Consider the following 19,240-nt stretch of genomic DNA (forward strand, 5'->3'; position numbering starts at 1 on the left):
TCCACAGAGGTGAGTCAAACCATGAAGATCCCTCGGCCTATGAGGATTGTCTCCACAATCTGCGTTGTGCTAATGCGTAGCGTGGAGTGGAGCCAATCCCACAGCTGGGCCCTCGATGGGGAGTGTCCAACGACCTAACCAAAGATCGTTGTTTCTTTCAACTCCAACTCTGTGGCACGGACGGCTAAGAGTTGTTCCTCAAAGAGGACGATGCACAAGGTGTTTGACTGGGGGGAACTCGCAAAATGTGCCAGCGTCTAACCATAGGTTTCCATTGTGCATCCTTGCTAGGAGCCTATCTATCATCTTGTTGTGCTACCTGGGGGGGAGGGAAGCAACTAGAGGTGTGGGGGGCGACAGGGTGGGGCCACAAGGTAGGCCTGGCGAGAGGGCGGGGTCATAGGGTAGACCTGGCGAGAGGGTGGAGCCATAGGGTAGGCCTAGGGAGAGGCCTTGGGGGGAGCGCGGGGCAGGCTGCCAAAGGGTAGGCCTGGCGGGGGGGGGGGGGGGGGGTGGGGGGCGCAGGCAGGCAGCCACAAGGTAGGCCTGGCAGGAGGGCGTAGGGCAAGGGGAAGAGGACTGGCACGTAGGCGCGGGGGGGGGGGGGGGGGGGGGGGGGGTGTGACTGGCGCACAGGCGGGGGGAACTGGCATAGTCGACAGTCGAGACCAGGGGGGCAGCGTTGCGTCGTGATGGCGGGAGTATTTTTTCACTATGTACTCACATTGTTAATTGCTGTAAATAGTGCTTAATTAGGTTATTTACCACCCTACCCAAGGAGGAAGGCTGGTTACAGACATAGAGAACAGGAGCACGACTAACAACTGTATGCTTACAAGTATGAAATGAGATAATAGGATACATGTACAAGTGAGCCATAAGGAATGGATGCTCAAAGAGTGAAGGTTACATGTACAAGTAAGCAGAGGGAGACAATTGCAATGTAGCCTAATCAGAAGCCAAAGATAAAAGCAGAGATAGAAGAAGCTACAAAGGCATCTGTGACTCAAGGTCAAGGGCTGTGGAGTGCTGAAGGAGTCAATGACGCCATCAATTAGTAGGATGGAGTGTGTCATCACTCACGTGGATCTTAGCAAGCAGCCATACCTAGAAACTTCATGAAAAACTGTGTTTTGGGTACTGTGATCAAATACACAACAGTGGAGGATTGCAAAAATGCAGCAATCTGGCATGGAATGATGACATTAGCAGTGCTTGACTTTGACAACAAGAACAGCAGCATGACCTCCCAGACAGCAAAACACAGCAGTTAGGACCATTTGGAAGGCAGCACAGGCTGTATTTGATAGTGGGGCGGGTCCAACAGCAGCATCAGATGACATGGTAGCAGGCATGGCAGTTGTGGAAAGTTGTTGGGATAGTAAGGGCTGTGAAAATGTAGAAGAGAACAGCATTCTGGACCAAGGTGGCTTGTGTCCGCAGGCTGATATTGGCGAATAAGGATCCGGCGATAAAGTTTGCAGGATGAAAGTGGCCCTCTATGTTAGTCCTCTTTTGTAGAATTTTTTAGACAATTGTCTTAACAAAACTCTTGGTTTTCTTTTTAATTTTCTTTTAATGGAATCGCCTTTTTGGGGTTGCATGAGAGCTAAATGAATTGGTAACTAATCAAGGATTAAAATTTGCATGCCTTTTGATAGTTTAACAATATATGCCATCCTTATGAAGACAGTCATTTGTATATAGTCCCATTTCTCATGCAAATTGCTTCATTTGTCAAATATAAGGTTCAAGTTAGAAGTAGTCCTTCAACTTGATCTACAGACATTGGAAGTTTGTGCCATACCAAGTTTGAGGCTAGCAGATATTCTCAAAAAACAATCATTGTGGCTCCCAAGAGCTTAACATGGCCTTAAATGGGCTTATATATAGCATCCTTACGATGATTACCGTTAAGCAACACTAAACAATCCACTCATCCCTACTCAAATGACATATGAGATTGATTCGAGTAGGAATAAGCATACATGATTGCAGTAGGGATAAGCAGAGTTTCTTATGTCAAGAAACATTGAAAACTCTACTTATCCCTACTCAAATCACGTGTCTTGCTTCTTGGATGAGTGATTACAAGCATGCCAGGAATGATAGACAAGCTTCTAAGATTGGAGTACTTTCCCTACTTGCTGGGCCTGGGCGGGAGTGAGCTTGTGCTCCTGTAACAGTAAGATGTCGATCCATCTGGCAAGGGCAGGCTGCAGCTCCTGCCGAACAATCAACTTCCTAGAACCACGTGCTCCACTATAGTGGAGGCTGTTCACATTCTAGGATGCGAGATGTAAGCTCATAGGGAAACCTGTGACTAACAGAACAAGCATCTGTTCGGTGTGGAAGCTGTTGATGACGAAGAGGAGCTGTAAGGCATGCGGATACGCTTCGCTGCCGGCCTGGATGGTGAACTCCATTCCCCCATGGTAGCCCTTGGGCGGACCATGGGGGTGATAGATGCGCCTAGTGGTACCACCAGAGCATCTATCAGCCAAGCCGAGAGGCAGGACTCTATGCACTGGTAGAAACGGGCCGCCTGTGCCAGAGGACACTGGATCACATCCATTAGAGCTCTCCACTGCGGGGGGGGCTCAAAAGATAATGCTCAGATGTGGGACCTCAGCCCCAGCCCACCAGTTAATGTCCATTATGCAACCTGGCCACTGCTGGGAGAAAAGTGTTAGTCCTCCTTCTCCGATCCACTGAGAGATGTGGTCAGCCACCTGGCTCTTCACCTCCTCCTCTATCTGAGTCATCGTCCAATCTCCTGTGTGAGAGGTCAGAAGGAAGAAAGCGTAGTTTGGTCCATCCAATGGTGCTAGTAGATGGACCTTGCCACTCCTTAACTTGCGTACCACAAAGATTCCCACTTCCAAGGGTAGTGGAAACTCTCCGCACTCTGCAACTCTCAGGCAAGACAACGGCCCACTGCGAAAGAACTCCTGTGGTAGCAACTGCGCCTGTCTCGAGAAAGTGTGACAGGTGGCATGGGCGGATGAATTGGTGGCTGTGTGGGGGGGGGGGGGATGGGTAGGAGGGGGTCACCTGTACTAGGTGGGGATCAGGGGGGCTTGGTCGGGGGGGGTTGATGGTGGGGAGGGGAAGGATGGAGGGATGGAGGGGTGCTCGGATGCACAAGGCGGGTGTGGGGGGGGGCCAGTAGCTCTGGAGGGGGGGGGAACAACAAGGGGGGGATTGGGTAAGGAACAGGCGGGGCGGGGGCGGGCGGCTAGGGGCAAGGGAATGCGGAGCGGAGGCGGGCCGGACAGGCGGAGCAGCCGGGGCGGGCAGGAACAGGTAGGTTGGGCACAGGCGGAGCAGGCAGGGCAGGTGCAGGCGGAGCAGACAGGGCGGGTGCAGGCGGGGGCAGCAGTCGCGACGCTATGGGCAGGGAGCATGCAGCATATCAACCAATCTGGGCCCAAGGTGGACTACATGCAGCTGACAATGAAAGAAAGTGCCAAAATCCCAAATCCTAAGAAAAGCATCTCTCCTCCTTTAATCTCATAGTCTCTGAACTGCCTATATCCTCTCCTATCTCCCACAAAGAATATGGAAAAATTCTAGAGAGTCTCCACATTGGATATGTCCAATAAATCTATAGCATGGCTGCATCTGGTGGCACATATATCCAAGCAATAATGCTAGCTATTAGCTCCCATTTGTGACAATGCGCCTAAGTCCACACTATCTATGAGAAATCTGGCATTGCAATCCTACTCACAAGCTACCCCAAGACAAGGTAAGCAATGACACTCCTACACATCCTCATATCCACAGGCTGGGCCTCTAACCGTGACCCAAGAAACAATCCCCCATGTAACAATCACAAAGTTTGCAGTGACCTGAAACCCCTTCTTAAGGGCTCTTCTCCAAACCACTTGAACCCTCCAACTGCTTAACAGTTGTGTGCTAGCAATCACATAAAGGCTGGAATCTTTCTTGGTCAAAAGTTATCCTCCAATCTCCTCCAGAAGTCAAAAAGAAAAGGCAGTGATATATCGTCTGTAGTCCATATTAAGCCGCTGCTGGCTCGATCCAACTCATCCATGTCCTCCTCTCCAATGTAGTGCACCCCAAACAGGGGATATCCCTAGGTGTCTTTGCAAATGGATCTCTCCATACCCACTCCCTATGTTGCCAGTCTAGTCTTTAAAAAGGCCTTCTCTTATATGACAAATACCTCCAACCATCTATCATGCATGTTTGAGGCTCTGGGTCTCTAGGTACCAGAGTCCTATCACGATGAGCCACAACCCTAATTCTCTGCCAAGGGCATCCTGTGAGCTTTGGCTGATCCAAATCCTCTCTCCTGAGTCTACTATCCTCCTGCACTGAGAAAGCAAGAACTTTCTCTCCACTAGTAGCCATCACTAAGAGAAGGATATCTCCTCTGGTGAAGAGCCAATCCCAAATCTGAGAGGTGTCTGTTTCAATTCTCCACTCTGGGGGGTACGACATCCTGATGCTCTCCATCATGTCTCTAGACTTGCTAATGCTGTTAAGCCTCTGTCTCTCTGTCTAAGCCGGAAATCAAGAGAAACAAATTACTCCCCCACTTTGGAAGCTATCTAGGAAGAACCTCCACCAACATAAGTGAGTGTGGCCTTTCTTTATCCTGAGTGGCTGGTTGAAAAGAAGTGGTTGCCTCATCTTCTCTTCACAGTCTGATGAAGTCCTGTAGATATTGATCTTCAAGCCCATATAATAGGTGCAGTAAATTTGACCTGGAAACCATTCCCAAGCTTTCTAGTGCAGATGTGCTTAAAAATCCAGTAGTTGTAAGCAGCCATGGTCCTCCATCAGCAACAACATGTCTCAAATCTCCATAGCAGTAACTTATTCCACAGCTCCTTGCCCAAAATAAGGCCCTCATTATAAGCTTCACCATCCATGCTCTACTTTAATTGTCTGGGTCCTTATTTTCCTCCTTCCTATAATTAAATGAAATAAATGTCAAAAGAAATATGAATCGCTAGAATCATCATTGTACACAGAAAAATACATATTTCTCAACCAAGATTTGGCCCTCTCATTGCTTTGTCTCAGACGTCATGATCCGTCAAAAATCTCAGGAGAAGTGACTAAAATATGAAGCTCACCCACATATTGGTGGGTGTCCCTCTCAAGATTTTCAATCATGAGTACTGTGCACATCTTGCACACTGACAAAAGAACCCTTCCAAAATTGTCAGGTTGCTCTGCGGACTAAGAAAAACTTCATTAGAAACTTCTTTCCTTTCTTGATGATGGATTGACTTCTTCCGTAGATTGTGCTTTTGTCTTTGAATTGTTGAAGATGCTCATGAAATCACTGAGGGCTTGTCTTATGCTTTCCAGTTCCTGTGGACAAATACTCCGTTTTCTCGCATAGGGAACATGAGTAATTTATACATATCCATATCAGTATGCTTCACTTCAAATGGTGCATAAAAAGAATGCAGAGTAGAATATTGAAAAAAATAGTGACCCTAAAATTAAATCATTAGAAATATAGGGGTGAAGGATTGAGCAAAAGCTTAAATATCACATTAAGCACCTGCGTAACAATTAAAAATCATCTTTACCCTTGCCCACAATGCCAAAGGGCTTTCTCAATAAGAGAAAACGAATCTGCATTGATGGCTGTTTAAAAAAATTTCCCCTCCTAATGATATTTGTGAAAGGATGCTGGCATGCTCTAATCTTTCATTGCAGCTCTTTTTTGCACAGACAAATCTTCTGTTTAGCACTAGAAGATGCGAAAACCCAAGTTCATAGATATTCATAAGATTTACCATGCATTTCTGTTACAAGCTTTGCTTTAGCTGCCCTTATATAGTGTTTCCGTACAGATTTTCCTTTGTATTTTGCATTTGGAAGCTTGAAATCTGTTCTTGGGAAAAACAAGATCATTTGTGTTAATATGCTTTCATCAATCAACAATACCAATAGAGCTCAGAACATACATCCTTCAATTTGGTCAATTTGGCTAAAGACGTGAAGAAATCAATGGGACAATAACATAACTAAAATGCCAGTGATTAAAGATCTATAAGCTCAGCCCTGAAGATAGACCTTGAAAGACAGACCTTGGGCATACATAATGCATTGTGCACATAGAGTATATACAGATTTCTCAATGCTTATAGAGGGACTAGGAGACCTGGGATACACTCCATGCGGGTCATAGTTCAGGGAAACTTTGGAACAAGAACAGAAACGGGAACAGGGACAGAAACAAGGACAGCAATTTTCAAAGGGCGCGAAACAAGAAGGGGAATGCTGCATCATCAAGGGAAGACGAGGGTTACATAATATCCTAGTTAATAAGGTTTAAAGACTTATACTTTAAAAAGTTAAATTTATCAATATGCAAGAACTTATAAGTTGGCAAATGTTAATCAAGCTATAAGATGGAAGAAGTTGTAAGTTAGAGAGAAAGAGAGAGAGAGGGAGATTAGATTCTCTATTGGTCATAATTGATGGTCATAAGGATTGGTCTTGATTGATAGACTATAGTTGGGACCAAATCATGGCCACGATCTTTATTTTAGTTGTTCACTTTTAATATTCACATGTGGAAGAATCACAATGTTTCTTTTTATGAAAGGTCATGATTGAAAGGGTGGATCCCTTTATGCTTGTAAAGGTTATGATTGATATGCCTGATCTGATTTCACTTGATCAACACTCAAACGGCACATTTGTGGCCTAAAATAGAATATGCTTTCTTAAAAGGGCACAAACTTCCAATTTTTGACCATAAACATTGCATCCTTTTGCCCCTTCCTAAAGTTTACGCAAGCAATATACTTGCCTTGTTCTACAGGTTATGTATATAGGTTTGGCATATGGGATGCTGACAAGCCCACAACTCTCTGAATTTTTGGGCTGACAGATCCAGGTATCAATGTCTTATCCATATCAACATCTTCCAAATCAACCACAATTCAGAGAGTTGGGGGCTTCTCAGCATCCCATATGCAAAACCTGTATACATAACCTGTAGAACAAGGCAAGTGTATCACTTGTGCAAAATTTTCATTAAATGTATTCAAGAAACTGATCACTTCAGCTCAAAGAACATGCATGCCATAAGAACTACTAATATTTGGGGACCAGAGAGAATATATGTGTCATTTCCTCGCCAAAGAAAACAAGGGAAACCTCAAACGCCTTCTTGCGCCTATACTGAGATTTACAGATGCGCTGCATTAGAAAACCTTGCTGCAAAACACAATTCGGTCCCCTACTACAAATCCTCCAATTAGAAGAACCTTTATCTACTCACATCGCTTGCTAAACTGCAATCAGAGAAAGTTTTCTGATTGGCCTGAACCTAGAAGGAAGTCTGATCCATAATTTATAGCAGACAGTCACTCATTATGAAGCAATCTGCTCTATTCAAAGTCTTGATGTTATACACCATCAACATATTGAGCATGTGACTTGAATGGGTGTGCTACAACATGGATGAGGAGTCAGACATCAGATGCCCAGTCAAATAGTGATCCATAGGGCCTAAATAGTTGCTCATTCAAGGGCAGCTCCCCGGATGGGCAAAACAAAGCACTACAGATGTCATAGTTTCAAGCTAGGCAAGTAGTGAGTACCACACAGGCAGTTTGGCAACATAAAAACTAGACAAGTCAGACCTGTCAGGACCTGGACTTCAACTTGTCAAGCCCTAAAGGACACTTTTCCTAGGTGTCAGAGGTGCAGAGAAGTGCAGATTGGTATAACTTTGAGGTTTATCCCATATAGATTTTCGCAATAGTTCATAGCATATCTGGCTAGACCTGCCCAACAAATGAGCTGAGTTTTGGTATTGATCTAGAGGACAGAGGATGGGGGATGATCTGTTTTTGAGGGAGAAAACACAAAGCAATTGGTCAAACCAGCCATAGGTCTTTTCAATGAGTTTGTGTTGCCATTTCCATTTCACTCGTTTCCTATTGTTTGGCCCAAGTATCATCAAAGGCTTCTTTCATCTACTACTTGTTTGTTCATTTTCTCACTACCTTTGGAAATTGTGAAGTGTGCTTCTCAAAGTTCTCCCTTTCAAAAAGAGAAAGGTAGACAGATTTAACAATTTCTAGTCATCTCGTAGCCGTCATTTTCTGGCCAATCCCATTTTCTAGTCTTTAGCCATTGCCATAGCAGCAAAGTTCCCCATTGTCATTGCCATTTTCATCCCAAGAAAGAAAACTCTACCGAAACAACAAGCCTGAAAGTCCCAGGTACAAAAAGACATTAAGAGGAACTCAGATTTTTTTAAAAAAAATCATGCAATAGGATGATCTCTCAAGCCGGGCTGGTCGCTCTCAAGGAGAAAGCCTTGTGCAATAGGCTCAATAAAGATCCAATCCAAAGGAGCATTGTCAAGACACATAAGACATGAATGGAAGATATCTATTTAAACCAGCCTTCCTCCTTAGATAGGGTGGTACATAACCTGATTTAACACTAATTATAGAAAGCATAAAATTCACATAAACTGAAAATGCAAATGTTACCACTTAATCTTGGACAATGGATAGGCTATCGGACCTAAAATTGGCATCCATTGCAGTATTTCTTTAGCTTTTATTGCAAATAGATAGAGTACAACTGAGATCCTCTGATCTCCAATGCTAATCCAAATGCCTCTTGTTGTCAAAACTGGCCCACAACCCTTCAAACCCATTTGCCCCTTCATTTGCTTGGGGATTGGCCTTTATCCTACCCCAATCTGATATTGGTTGGCTGGCCTCTTGAATCTCCTTGAAATGCTTTAATTTCAGCTACTAGAATTCAAGTCTTAGGCTCCCAATTCTAAGCAAGCATCTCGAGGTGACTGTCCAACCCTAATTTCTACTGTAAATTAGGGTTTACAAAAGAGATTTTCCAATATCTCCACCTCTAATGATCAAATGGCTGGATTTTGCTGAGATAACTTGAGAGATGGCTGTAGGATGAGAGAGAATGCTATAGAGAGAGAAATTTTAGTGTCTCCTCATGAGAAAAGCTAAAAAACTATTGTTGCCTTGCTCAAACAACGATGGAAGCTATCATCTATAGCTAAGGAGGTTGTTGTTCCCTTCTGTATGCTGTCACCTACACCGAAATGACCTTAAGCTGCTGTCACGTGAACCTAGAGGGCTCCAAAGTACTCTCATCTGTTGTAGGACTAGTGCCTAGTGGCTACAAAATACATCAATAGCATCTCCTTACTTTCTAATAGCCTCCTTCTCTCTCACAATGGCCAGAATAGACTTCCATCAACCCCCAAAAAAATTTTATCCACTTGTATGGGGAAGTTTTGCCAAGTGGCAATCATGTAATCCTATTTTCCAACATTATCTAGCTTATTAAATTAATTTTAAAAATATTATAATTATTCTTGTGCCTAGAAAAATAATTCCACCACCCAATAATCAAATTAGCTAGGCCAATTTGTTTTCCAAGTGACCCTAAGCACTTATTGACCCTTAGACCGGCATTACTTAATTAATTAATTAATGCCTAATTTCCAATGTGAGTAGTGACAAATAAATTAGACTAGGCCCAAATCTAACACCAAGTACCACCTGGTACCTGTCAAGCATATTTTATTACAACTTTTACCTTTGGCACCAACTAATATCTCTAGATCCTATAAAACTAGCCTTCCTTCCATAGATGGGTGGTAAATCCCTTATTAGAACTTAATTACAACAAGAAACAATAAATGAAAATCTGAAGATACAAATTTACCTACTGATCTTGGACAATGCACATCCGATTGGTCCCAAAATTGGCGCCCCTTTCAGTATTTCTTTAGCTTTATTGAAGAAGAAGTTGATTTACAATGGGATTCTCCTGATCCCCTTTGCAATGCAAACTCCCCTTGCTATCCAAAGTGACCAGCAAGTCTTCAATCTATTTGGCCCCTTGATTCGGATTCTTAATTGGTCTTCACCCACTTCATAGACAATGGATATGCCTCAAATTCAATGGTTGGCTAGTCCTCAACCTGAATTTAGCTGATATTCGCCTTCAAACCCTGAAAAATCCAAGACTTGGAGCTTTTAATATCTGCCACGCTTCCCGAGGCTGCTGTTAAACCCTAATTTATGCTGTAAATTAGGATTTACATTAGAGAAATTTGCAATTTCCTAGTCTCCAAGGGTCCAAATGCTAAGATCTTCGAAGCAAGACAGTGAAATGGCTGGGAGATGAGAGAGAAAACTCAAAGTTTTGTCGCAAAGAATGACTGAAATCAATCAAATGCAGCTCTGCTGCCCTGCCACGATAGCATTAAATGTTGTCACCTACTATAGCTGAGACATCTAAATCACTTGTCACCTTGTACCTGGATATAATCGCCTATCTATGGAGGGTCCGAATCTGCAAACGCCTCTTCAAAATTCACTCACGGCTGGTTGCAATGGTTGAAAATAGGCTAGCCATGGTTGCTCACAGCTCTCTCACCTTTACTACAGCAAGAATGATCTCGTTTTTGCTCTTCTTCAGCCTTTTACTAGCTTGTATGGGCAAGTTTGCCAAGTGGCAACCTTCCCAAATGGTTTTTCCAACATTATCCATCATTAACTATTAATTTTCAGCCTTTAATTACTGAAAATTAATCTAATAATTATTTTGGTGCCTAGAAAAATAATCTAGCTAGCCAATAATTAAATTGGCTAGGCATCTTCCACTCCCGAGTCTCTCTGTGCCATCTTTGACCATTAGATCGGCATTAGGTACCATTAAACGCCACATCTCTAGTATCACCAACTGACACTTATGGCCAAATGAATTACCTAGGCCTACAATTGACACCAAATACCTGTGCAACATAACTTATAGCAAACTTTTTCTTTGACATCCCGTGATTTTCTCGGGTCTCGGGCTCGTAAAATTACTCTATCTCTAATTGCACTCACATGTGCAATATTTACTTAATCATGTGATTAAAAATTAATCCACATGTTAAGTGAGGTTTCAAAACTACATGTCCTCATGACAACCCTCCACCTTGAAATCCTTGCAATCGTCCTCAATTGCACTACCAAATGCATCAAAAGTAAAGTACTATACTAGAATTTCCATAGGGCATCATAGTCAACACAACATTCCGTACTGCTATTCAACCATTCCATATGCCCTACATATGCTAAAAATCACTAGCCAAGATAACATAACATAAGACACACAAAGAATCTCAAAAACATTGCCAAATTATCATGTGACATGTCCATTTCTCATGAGCTCAACTCATCTGGCAAAACCAAACTCTAGTATAAACCATGGCTGAAACATCAATGGCATCATAAGACATGTTGCTGTCCACGAAACCAGCTATATACTACTGAATATTAATGATCATACACTGAAAACCAACATTCGATAATCAGCCCTTGATGATCATTAACAAATGCTACACCAAGCATAACCAATGCCATACCAAGCATAACTGATTACACACCAAACCTAACGGATGCAAATGTACAGTTGCAGAGCTGCAATGAAAACCATACCAATCTGCATACCAAACATAGTGACTAGTACACTGAATAGTGATCTCCTAGCAAACATATTGTTCAGCTACAGTACCCTGAATGTATGCTGAATACATTCAAGATCCATTACTTCTAGAGCTGTCCATTACTAAGAAGCGGAGGTGCTAGCTCCCTCACAAGCATCAAGTAATACTTTGGACTTCTGCTCTGTTGAACCTGATTGAGCCCAAACTAAAGTCAACTATAACTGGAAAGCATCAAGGTAAAGCCCCAACAACTGAGGATGGTCTACCAAGTCATCCTCCTCTATCCATTTGGCACCCATTGGTAAATAATTTTGAAACTTTACCAAGTGCCTTCTGGAGCCCTTACCCCCGATCTTCCTCTCTTTGTGTGCCAAAATCTGCTTTGATACCAGTATTTCATCGATCTTTTCAACCTCCGGCTGAATTTCAGCAGATACATCCTCTAGCACATCTCCATGAAAAGTTCTAAGAAAGCTCACATGAAAAGCATTGTGTATTTGCCACCAGTGTGGAGGCAATTTCAATCTATAGCATGCATCGCTGATCCTCTCCAACACCTGAAATGGCCCATAGTATCTCAGAGATTGCTTTGGAAACAATCGCTCTTTGCCCTTCATCTTTTTCAGCCATGCCTTTTCAAATCACAGCAATACATAATCGCCCTTTGCAAAGTGGAAAGCGCGCCTATGACAATCAGCCGCTCTCTTTTACTTATCCTTAGTGAAAACTAAGGTGAAAGATAATTTTTCATTACTTTGGAAATAGCAGAAGCAGATACAACAGGAACAGATTCGCCTTTCAATTTTACATCCAAAGTATGAATTTTTCCTCTGTGGAAGAGGGTCACAATCTTATGCTGAGTATCAATCACTGCATGCACACAATGACACCAAGGTATACCAAGCAAGACATCACATTCTTCCAATGGAGCAATAAAGAACTTTTCGCTATCCACATAACTTTGAATGTGCAAACGAAGCTTTCCAATGATAGGAGTGACCAGCTCTGCATGTCCCTTACATGCCATACTGTTGGGGGTAAAGGCGCCTCCACCGTGCCGCCCCGTGTATTACTACACTGACAGTACCCGCCACTGCACATTGCAGGTGGCGGGCGCCCGTCACGTCACTTTATTCTTTATTTTTTTAGTGACAGTTTGAATAAAGGAAGGCCCGGTCACACATTGTGACTGTTGGAGTTCCCATTTCTTGTCTCTCTCTTTCTTGCTCTTGCTCTCCCGCCATAGCTCGCGTGCAAGCTTCGATCCTTCTCACCTTTCAACTGGTATCAGAGCTTGGCATTCTCTTGCTCGAGCTCGACTCGGTGCTTCCCAACCTTCGCATCGACTCGCTTCACGCATTGGGTCTCCATCCCGGCAGCCATAGCCGACCTCTTGAGCTCCCGACTCTCCCCGGCTTCCCGAGCTCCATCCCGGCCTTCTTGAGCTTCATCAGGGCCTTGCCCTTGAGGTATTGCTTCAGCATTTGCAGGCATTTGAGTGTATTCTCAGTTTGAAACAGGGCAGGAACAAAGGGCAGCCACTCTTCTTGAGCTCCATAGCTCATATCTTCCCTCCCCTTTGCATTGGGCCTTCATGGCTTGGTATGTGCCTACCTTAGGCCATCATTGAGCCCCCCCACACTCAACATTCAGCCACGTGATTAACGCAGCACTCCAGACCTCAACACGCTGAATATGCCGCCCGTTTTCAGACTTTGACCTCCACGTTTTACAGCTGAATGCTTTGTTGCTCATGGAGCACTCATCATTGGCCTATTTGGAGGGCATTTGAGCCTTTTTTGGATGTCATTTTGATGCTTTGGCTTGACACTGAGGTTGGGAGCTGATCATTCTCAGTTTTGAAACTGTCATTCACTGCATAACAGTGCTGGAAACAGGGCAGCACCCCTGACACTGACATTTGTTGCTTATGCCTCATTCCATTGGAGCTATTTGATGCCCGTATGCGGTCTACTTTCTACCCGGACATTTGGGGACGACTTGGAGCGATTTTGGCTTGAATACGGGGCTGAAATCTACTGTTTAGAACAGTAAATACATGCTGGAATAACAGTGGGCTGAAGGTACTTTACATGCTTTGGCACTTACCTACTGATACCGGATGTATGCTTTGAGCTTTGGCATGATGTCTCTGACATTTGGGGACGACTTGGAGCGATTTTGGCTTGAATACGGGGCTGAAATCTACTGTTTAGAACAATAAATACATGTTGGAATAACAGTGGGCTGAAGGTACTTTACATGCTTTGGCACTTACCTACCGATACCGGATGTATGCTTTGAGCTTTGGCATGATGTCTCTGACATTTGGGGACGACTTGGAGCATATGTATGAGATTATGGGATGCTTTTGAGCTTTGCATTAGCTCCGTCTTCACTGGCATTTGGACCGACTTGGCATGCTCGTGGACCGCCTATGCCTCATGTCTCTGCTTGACAGTTAGGCTTTTGCATTACATGCTTTGGTTCGTGACATATGCTATTTGGTTCGTGTATGCCATACCGACATTTGGAGCTTGGATTTTGGATGTATTTGAACATTCCCGGCTTACTTGATCACTGATCTTGGTTGTTATTTGGATGTCATTGAGTTGACCGAGAGCTTATTTGGGCTTATGTATTGCTTCATGGTTAATACGACTGGTGCTTCATGTATGTCATGCTCTCTTGGATGCACTTGATGCATTGACAGGGTCACTTATCACTGGTGCTTTCTCTTGGGTTGTTTGAGCTTCTGAGCTCGCTTTGTAAGCCTTTTGTGCCAGTGGGAGCATTTTACATGCTTGCTTGACCTTTAACAATTGCATGCTATTGGAGCACTTACATGTATTTGGAGCAGTTTATGTCTTGAGCAGCTACATACACATTGAGACTTTGGGATCATACTCCGATCTTTATGGATATGCATTGATGTACTCTTGGTTCACAGGATGCTTATGAGCTGAGTCTCATATTTGGATCTTTCTCTTTGAGCAGACACCTATTTGTGTCAGGTTTTGGCAGTTACAGGAACACTTTGCCTAGAGTGTCTGGGGGTGTGCCTTTCACTGGCAGATGTTATTTTGACATGCTTCGGTGTTGAGCTCATGTTCTTTTCACTGTCATTGGCCTTGCTTATGTCCGTTTCATGCCGGCTTTGGACCTAGCATTGTTTGCTTGACATTGGATCCTATTTTGGGACAGTTTGCTCTCTAGACTGCATACCTGCAATTTATTACAGCAAGCAGTTATTGGTGGACTGAGGTGTACTTTTCATGCTGAAATATCCTGATTTGGTGTACCGCACCTAGTACTAAGTGGGAAGCAACTTTTGGCACACTTTGCTCGCCCTTTGGACCCCGTTTTGGTCATTTTTGGGCAGTTTCTGCAGTAAAACAGCAAGCAGTTTTGGACTGTTTGGGCATTTCCAGCCTGCATAATGGCGTCATCTTCGCATGATAGTGCCATCTTTAACATTACAAAGTTGGATGGTACCAACTACTCTTATTGGAAGAGTCAAATTTGGCAGGTCTTGGTGCAGAAATCTCAGATTAAGCCACTTCGGTTGAGTGGAGGGCAGCCTGAAACTATGGACAATGACGACTGGCTTGAACTTGATGAGCTATGCAAGTCCACAATTGTATTGTCTCTCACTGAACAGGTACATTATAATGTATTTGAGGAAGCACAGAGTGCATGGGATCTATGGAATAAGATCAAGAATCTTTATGATAAGAAAAGTCCGGCGAGTCAGATGTACTGGTTGAAGCAGCTTATGGATCTGCGCATAAAGGATAATGCGACTATGTCTGCTCACTTGAGCCAGTTCCATGCTATACTGAAGAACCTGACTTCGCAGGATTTCACCTTTGGAGAGGAAGTAACTCCTCTTTTCTTGCTTGGGACTCTGAATGAGTCATGGGATGTATTCCGCACTGCACTTTGTGCCTCTAGTGCTACTCTAAAATTGGCAGATGTTGAGAGTGCTCTTCTTCAGGAAGAGGTGAATCGCAAAAACTTGGATGCCTCTCATGGTAGTCATGCTTTGACAGTTAGAGGCAGGAATGACAGGAATGATCGTGGTAATAACCGTGGCCGTGACTCGCAGAAGGGTCGGTCTAAATCTCGTGGCAAGTCGCGTAGGAAGTCGCGTGGGCGCAATGCAAATGTCACTTGTCATCATTGTGGGAAAAAGGGCCATATTAGACCACAGTGTCATGAGTTGCGCAATGAGAAGCGCAAGGATAAGGGGAAAGATAAAGTGCAGGAGAAGTCCTCTAATCGCAGCATAGTACCTGCGAAGTCCAACGTCAAGATTTAGGAAATTAATGTCACGCAGACTGAGGAGTCCGATGGTGGTGATGAGTTTATACTTGCAGCTAGTTTTTCTGATGCTTCACACTTGACTGAGACATCTAGTATGTATGCACAGTGCTGGTTATTGGATTCAGGAGCCTCATATGTGCAACATTTACTTAATCATATGATTAAAAATTAATCCACATGTTAAGTAAGGTTTCAAAAATACATGTCCTCATGACATCCTAGGTCCCATATTGTGAAATAATTGACGTGGACCTTACATGTGCAAGTCACATTTCCACATTTGATTGACTTTTAATCCAATGCTAAGCAAAGTAATAAAATTTCACGTCCTTACTCATAACCGATCACTCCCTTGAAATCCCTACAATTGTCCTCAATTACATTGCAATGTGCCAAAGTAAAACATACTAGATGGAAATTTCTTAAAAGGCATCATAGTAGAAACAACATTGGTCACTATTACTTCACCATGCTAACACCAAACGCTTGCTGAACATTTCTAGCGACTCAAACAAGTTACAATCCATACACATGATTATAATCACTGACAGAACCATAACCGATACATCCACATGCCAAAATCCAACACTATTCTGACCACTAAGGCATTGTAATGCATAACTTGAGCATAAACAACACCTCATAGCAATGATGTACCATATGTAGAGCATACATCAACTGCAGACAGTAAACCACATGTAACTTATGCATTTCTTTTGCATGACTTACAAATGTACATTGCATACCATCCATGTATTCCATACATACCTTGCAAATATTTGTACATCACATCAAAATGTACATTCCATGTATTCCATACACATCAATAACCTTGCAAATGTATAGTACACTAAACGATCCCAATGGCAAAAATACTATCAGCATACAATACCCTAGATGCAAATCAATTACACCTGGGATCCACTACATATCTAAGTTGTCCATCACTAGGGGAGTGGAGATACAACCTCTCCATTGATTATCAAGCAATACTCTGCTGACGAAAGAGCCCAATTCAAAATTGGCTCTAATTGAAATACATCAAGGTAAAGTGCATCATTGAGGACAATTGCCAAATCACGCTCCTCCATCCAGTTGCATTCTTTCATACGTAAAACGATACTAAAGCTTCATGAAGAAGTACATGGAAACTTTACCTCTAGCTTTACTTGTCTCAAAATCTCTACTAGGTTCGAGGCCTTTTTCCCTCTTGAGCATTACAATGCTTTACTTTCACATTGTTGCAATTCCAAGTTAACTGATATGTAACATTGTATCTAGTTGACGAGCCCCTTGTGTGTACTTGATATGCTAGGAGCACCAAATCCATTAGGAAACATTCTTATTTGCATACCTTAGACCATTGGAAATTGACTGTGCATGGGAATTTGCATACTACTAGCCATACCAAGAAGATACAATTTTGCATACATTGCATGCATTCATTGTTGCATTTCCCTCATGACCAGTACTATATGGAGCATTTGCAAGACCAACATTAATACTATGAGTCCTAGACAGAGTTGTCAAGTACGAAAGGTACTATACAATACGATATGATAAAATATGGTACTAATTGGTACCTTAAGATTTTATAAGGTACGATACAGTATTAGTACCAAATAAAAAAATTGCCTTAGCTATTTTGGCCTACAAGTGATAGAGTATATGTTTAGAGCTAAAATAGCAATGGCACTTAAGTTAATAAGAAGAATACACAAGGGTAACAAGACAAAACTTGATGCACAATATGCATCACATGCTACACGTACATAGATGGGACTGTATACATGATATATCATACATCATACAAAAAAGTAAAGTGTAGGGTGTGAAGGGGCGAAAGAGAAAAAACTCAAGTGTAGTGTGCGCGTCAATCGAGGTGTATTCAGCAGTACAATGTAGAGAGTGGAGAGTCGAGAGATGGGTATGTACCAGTGTGGTACACACAAAGAATAAAAGAATGTATTTATACTTAGGGAACGGTACACTTACACCCACAAGGGTGTGTTCACATGTGTAAATAAATATATACACAGGAGTAGCGTAAGGGCCTTTACACCAAATAACCTCCCACTTAAAGGTCCTAACTGAACCTTTAACCAACTCCCACTATCCGAATGCAATGCTCATGTTGAGCCTTTGCAAGACTTTTAGTGAGAACATCTCCAGGGTTATCTTGTGTTTTGATCTTAGTCAATGTGACTAGACCATAATCCAAAACCTATCTGATGAAGTGATACCGCACATCAATATATTTGGTACATGAATAAAACATGGAATTCTTAGCCACACATACAGCACTGTGGCTATCACATCCAAGTATAGGTGTTTTGGTGGACAGCCCAAAATTGACCAAATGACCAAGCCAAACAGCTTCTTTCGAAGATTCAGTTTGGTTGAAATATATTCAGCCTCAGTGGTAGAAAGTGCTACTATAGTTGTCAAGTACGAAAGGTATGATATGGTACGGTACGATAAAATACGGTACTAAATGGTACCTTAAGATTTTATAAGGTACAATACGATATTAGTATGAAAAAAAGTAACTTGATTATTTTGGACTAAAGATAATAGAGTAGATATTTCAAGTCTAAATAGCAATGCTATTAGAGTATATAAGATGAGTACTAACATGCCAAAACCTAATGCTCCAGAACCCTCTAGGATCGACCTAAAATTTGGGCTCCTAGTGGCCAAGGTCTCTTATCAGCATTCTAGCGTCGAATCCTAGACATCCTACTTTACACAGAGATACCCAAGCCTAAGCAAACCATGCCACATTTGGTTCAAAGAGAATGGAAAACGAGAGGGATGCATCGCTCAACCTCTCTGCCCATAGGGTATAGTCCCATTTCGGTCCCCTAAAATGACATAAATCGGGTTCTAACCTAACAATACCTAAAGGTCGAACGAAGGTAAAATCTTGTGAGAAGCCTCCTAGTTCTCTGGGATCACCCTGTCGTAGGACGGACTTGTCGGGGGTTCCGCCCACCTGCTTCCCTTGCGCTACTGCTACCTACAACTCATAAGTACATAGATGTGAGTGGATACATCATACATGCATGATCATACAAATAAGAGAAGTGTGGGCTTGAGAGAGAGAAGGTTGAGAGAAATTGTTCGAATCTCAAATAACCTAATCTCATAGGAGAATCATATTAATATAAGGAGCATTTAGCTCGTCCCAAAGTGTAGTTCGAATGGGAAAGATGTATCCATTGAGTTGGTATCTTATGGTACTAATATGTAAGGTATGATACCTAAAGTATGGTATAGTATGAAACCTTTCGTACATGGTACTAGTGCAACTATGGTTGAGAAAGAGAAAGAGGCCAGAGAGAGAGAGAGAGAGGCTTGAGAGAAAAAGAGGGTGTGAGAAGCTTGAGAGAGAGAGAGAGGCTTGGGGGAGAG

The 19,240-nt window shown here is 42.8% G+C and overlaps 1 protein-coding gene across 4 annotated transcripts in view; it reads right to left on the reverse strand.

Moving 5' to 3' along the window:
- LOC148015230 (uncharacterized) overlaps positions 1 to 19,240 on the reverse strand; it is a 158,017-nt gene that overhangs the window by 56,487 nt on the left and 82,290 nt on the right. For all 4 annotated transcript variants that reach the window (XM_087665315.1, XM_087665311.1, XM_087665314.1 and 1 more), the window contains exon 5: positions 5,787 to 5,879. In XM_087665315.1, the coding sequence (XP_087521441.1) occupies positions 5,787 to 5,879 (93 nt within the window). The remainder of the gene's footprint in view (positions 1 to 5,786; positions 5,880 to 19,240) is intronic.

The sequence above is a fragment of the Lygodium microphyllum genome, chromosome 24, assembly GCF_053477565.2.
Source record: "Lygodium microphyllum isolate KBCC chromosome 24, Lygodium_microphyllum_v1.1.10, whole genome shotgun sequence".
Taxonomy (NCBI): domain Eukaryota; kingdom Viridiplantae; phylum Streptophyta; class Polypodiopsida; order Schizaeales; family Lygodiaceae; genus Lygodium; species Lygodium microphyllum.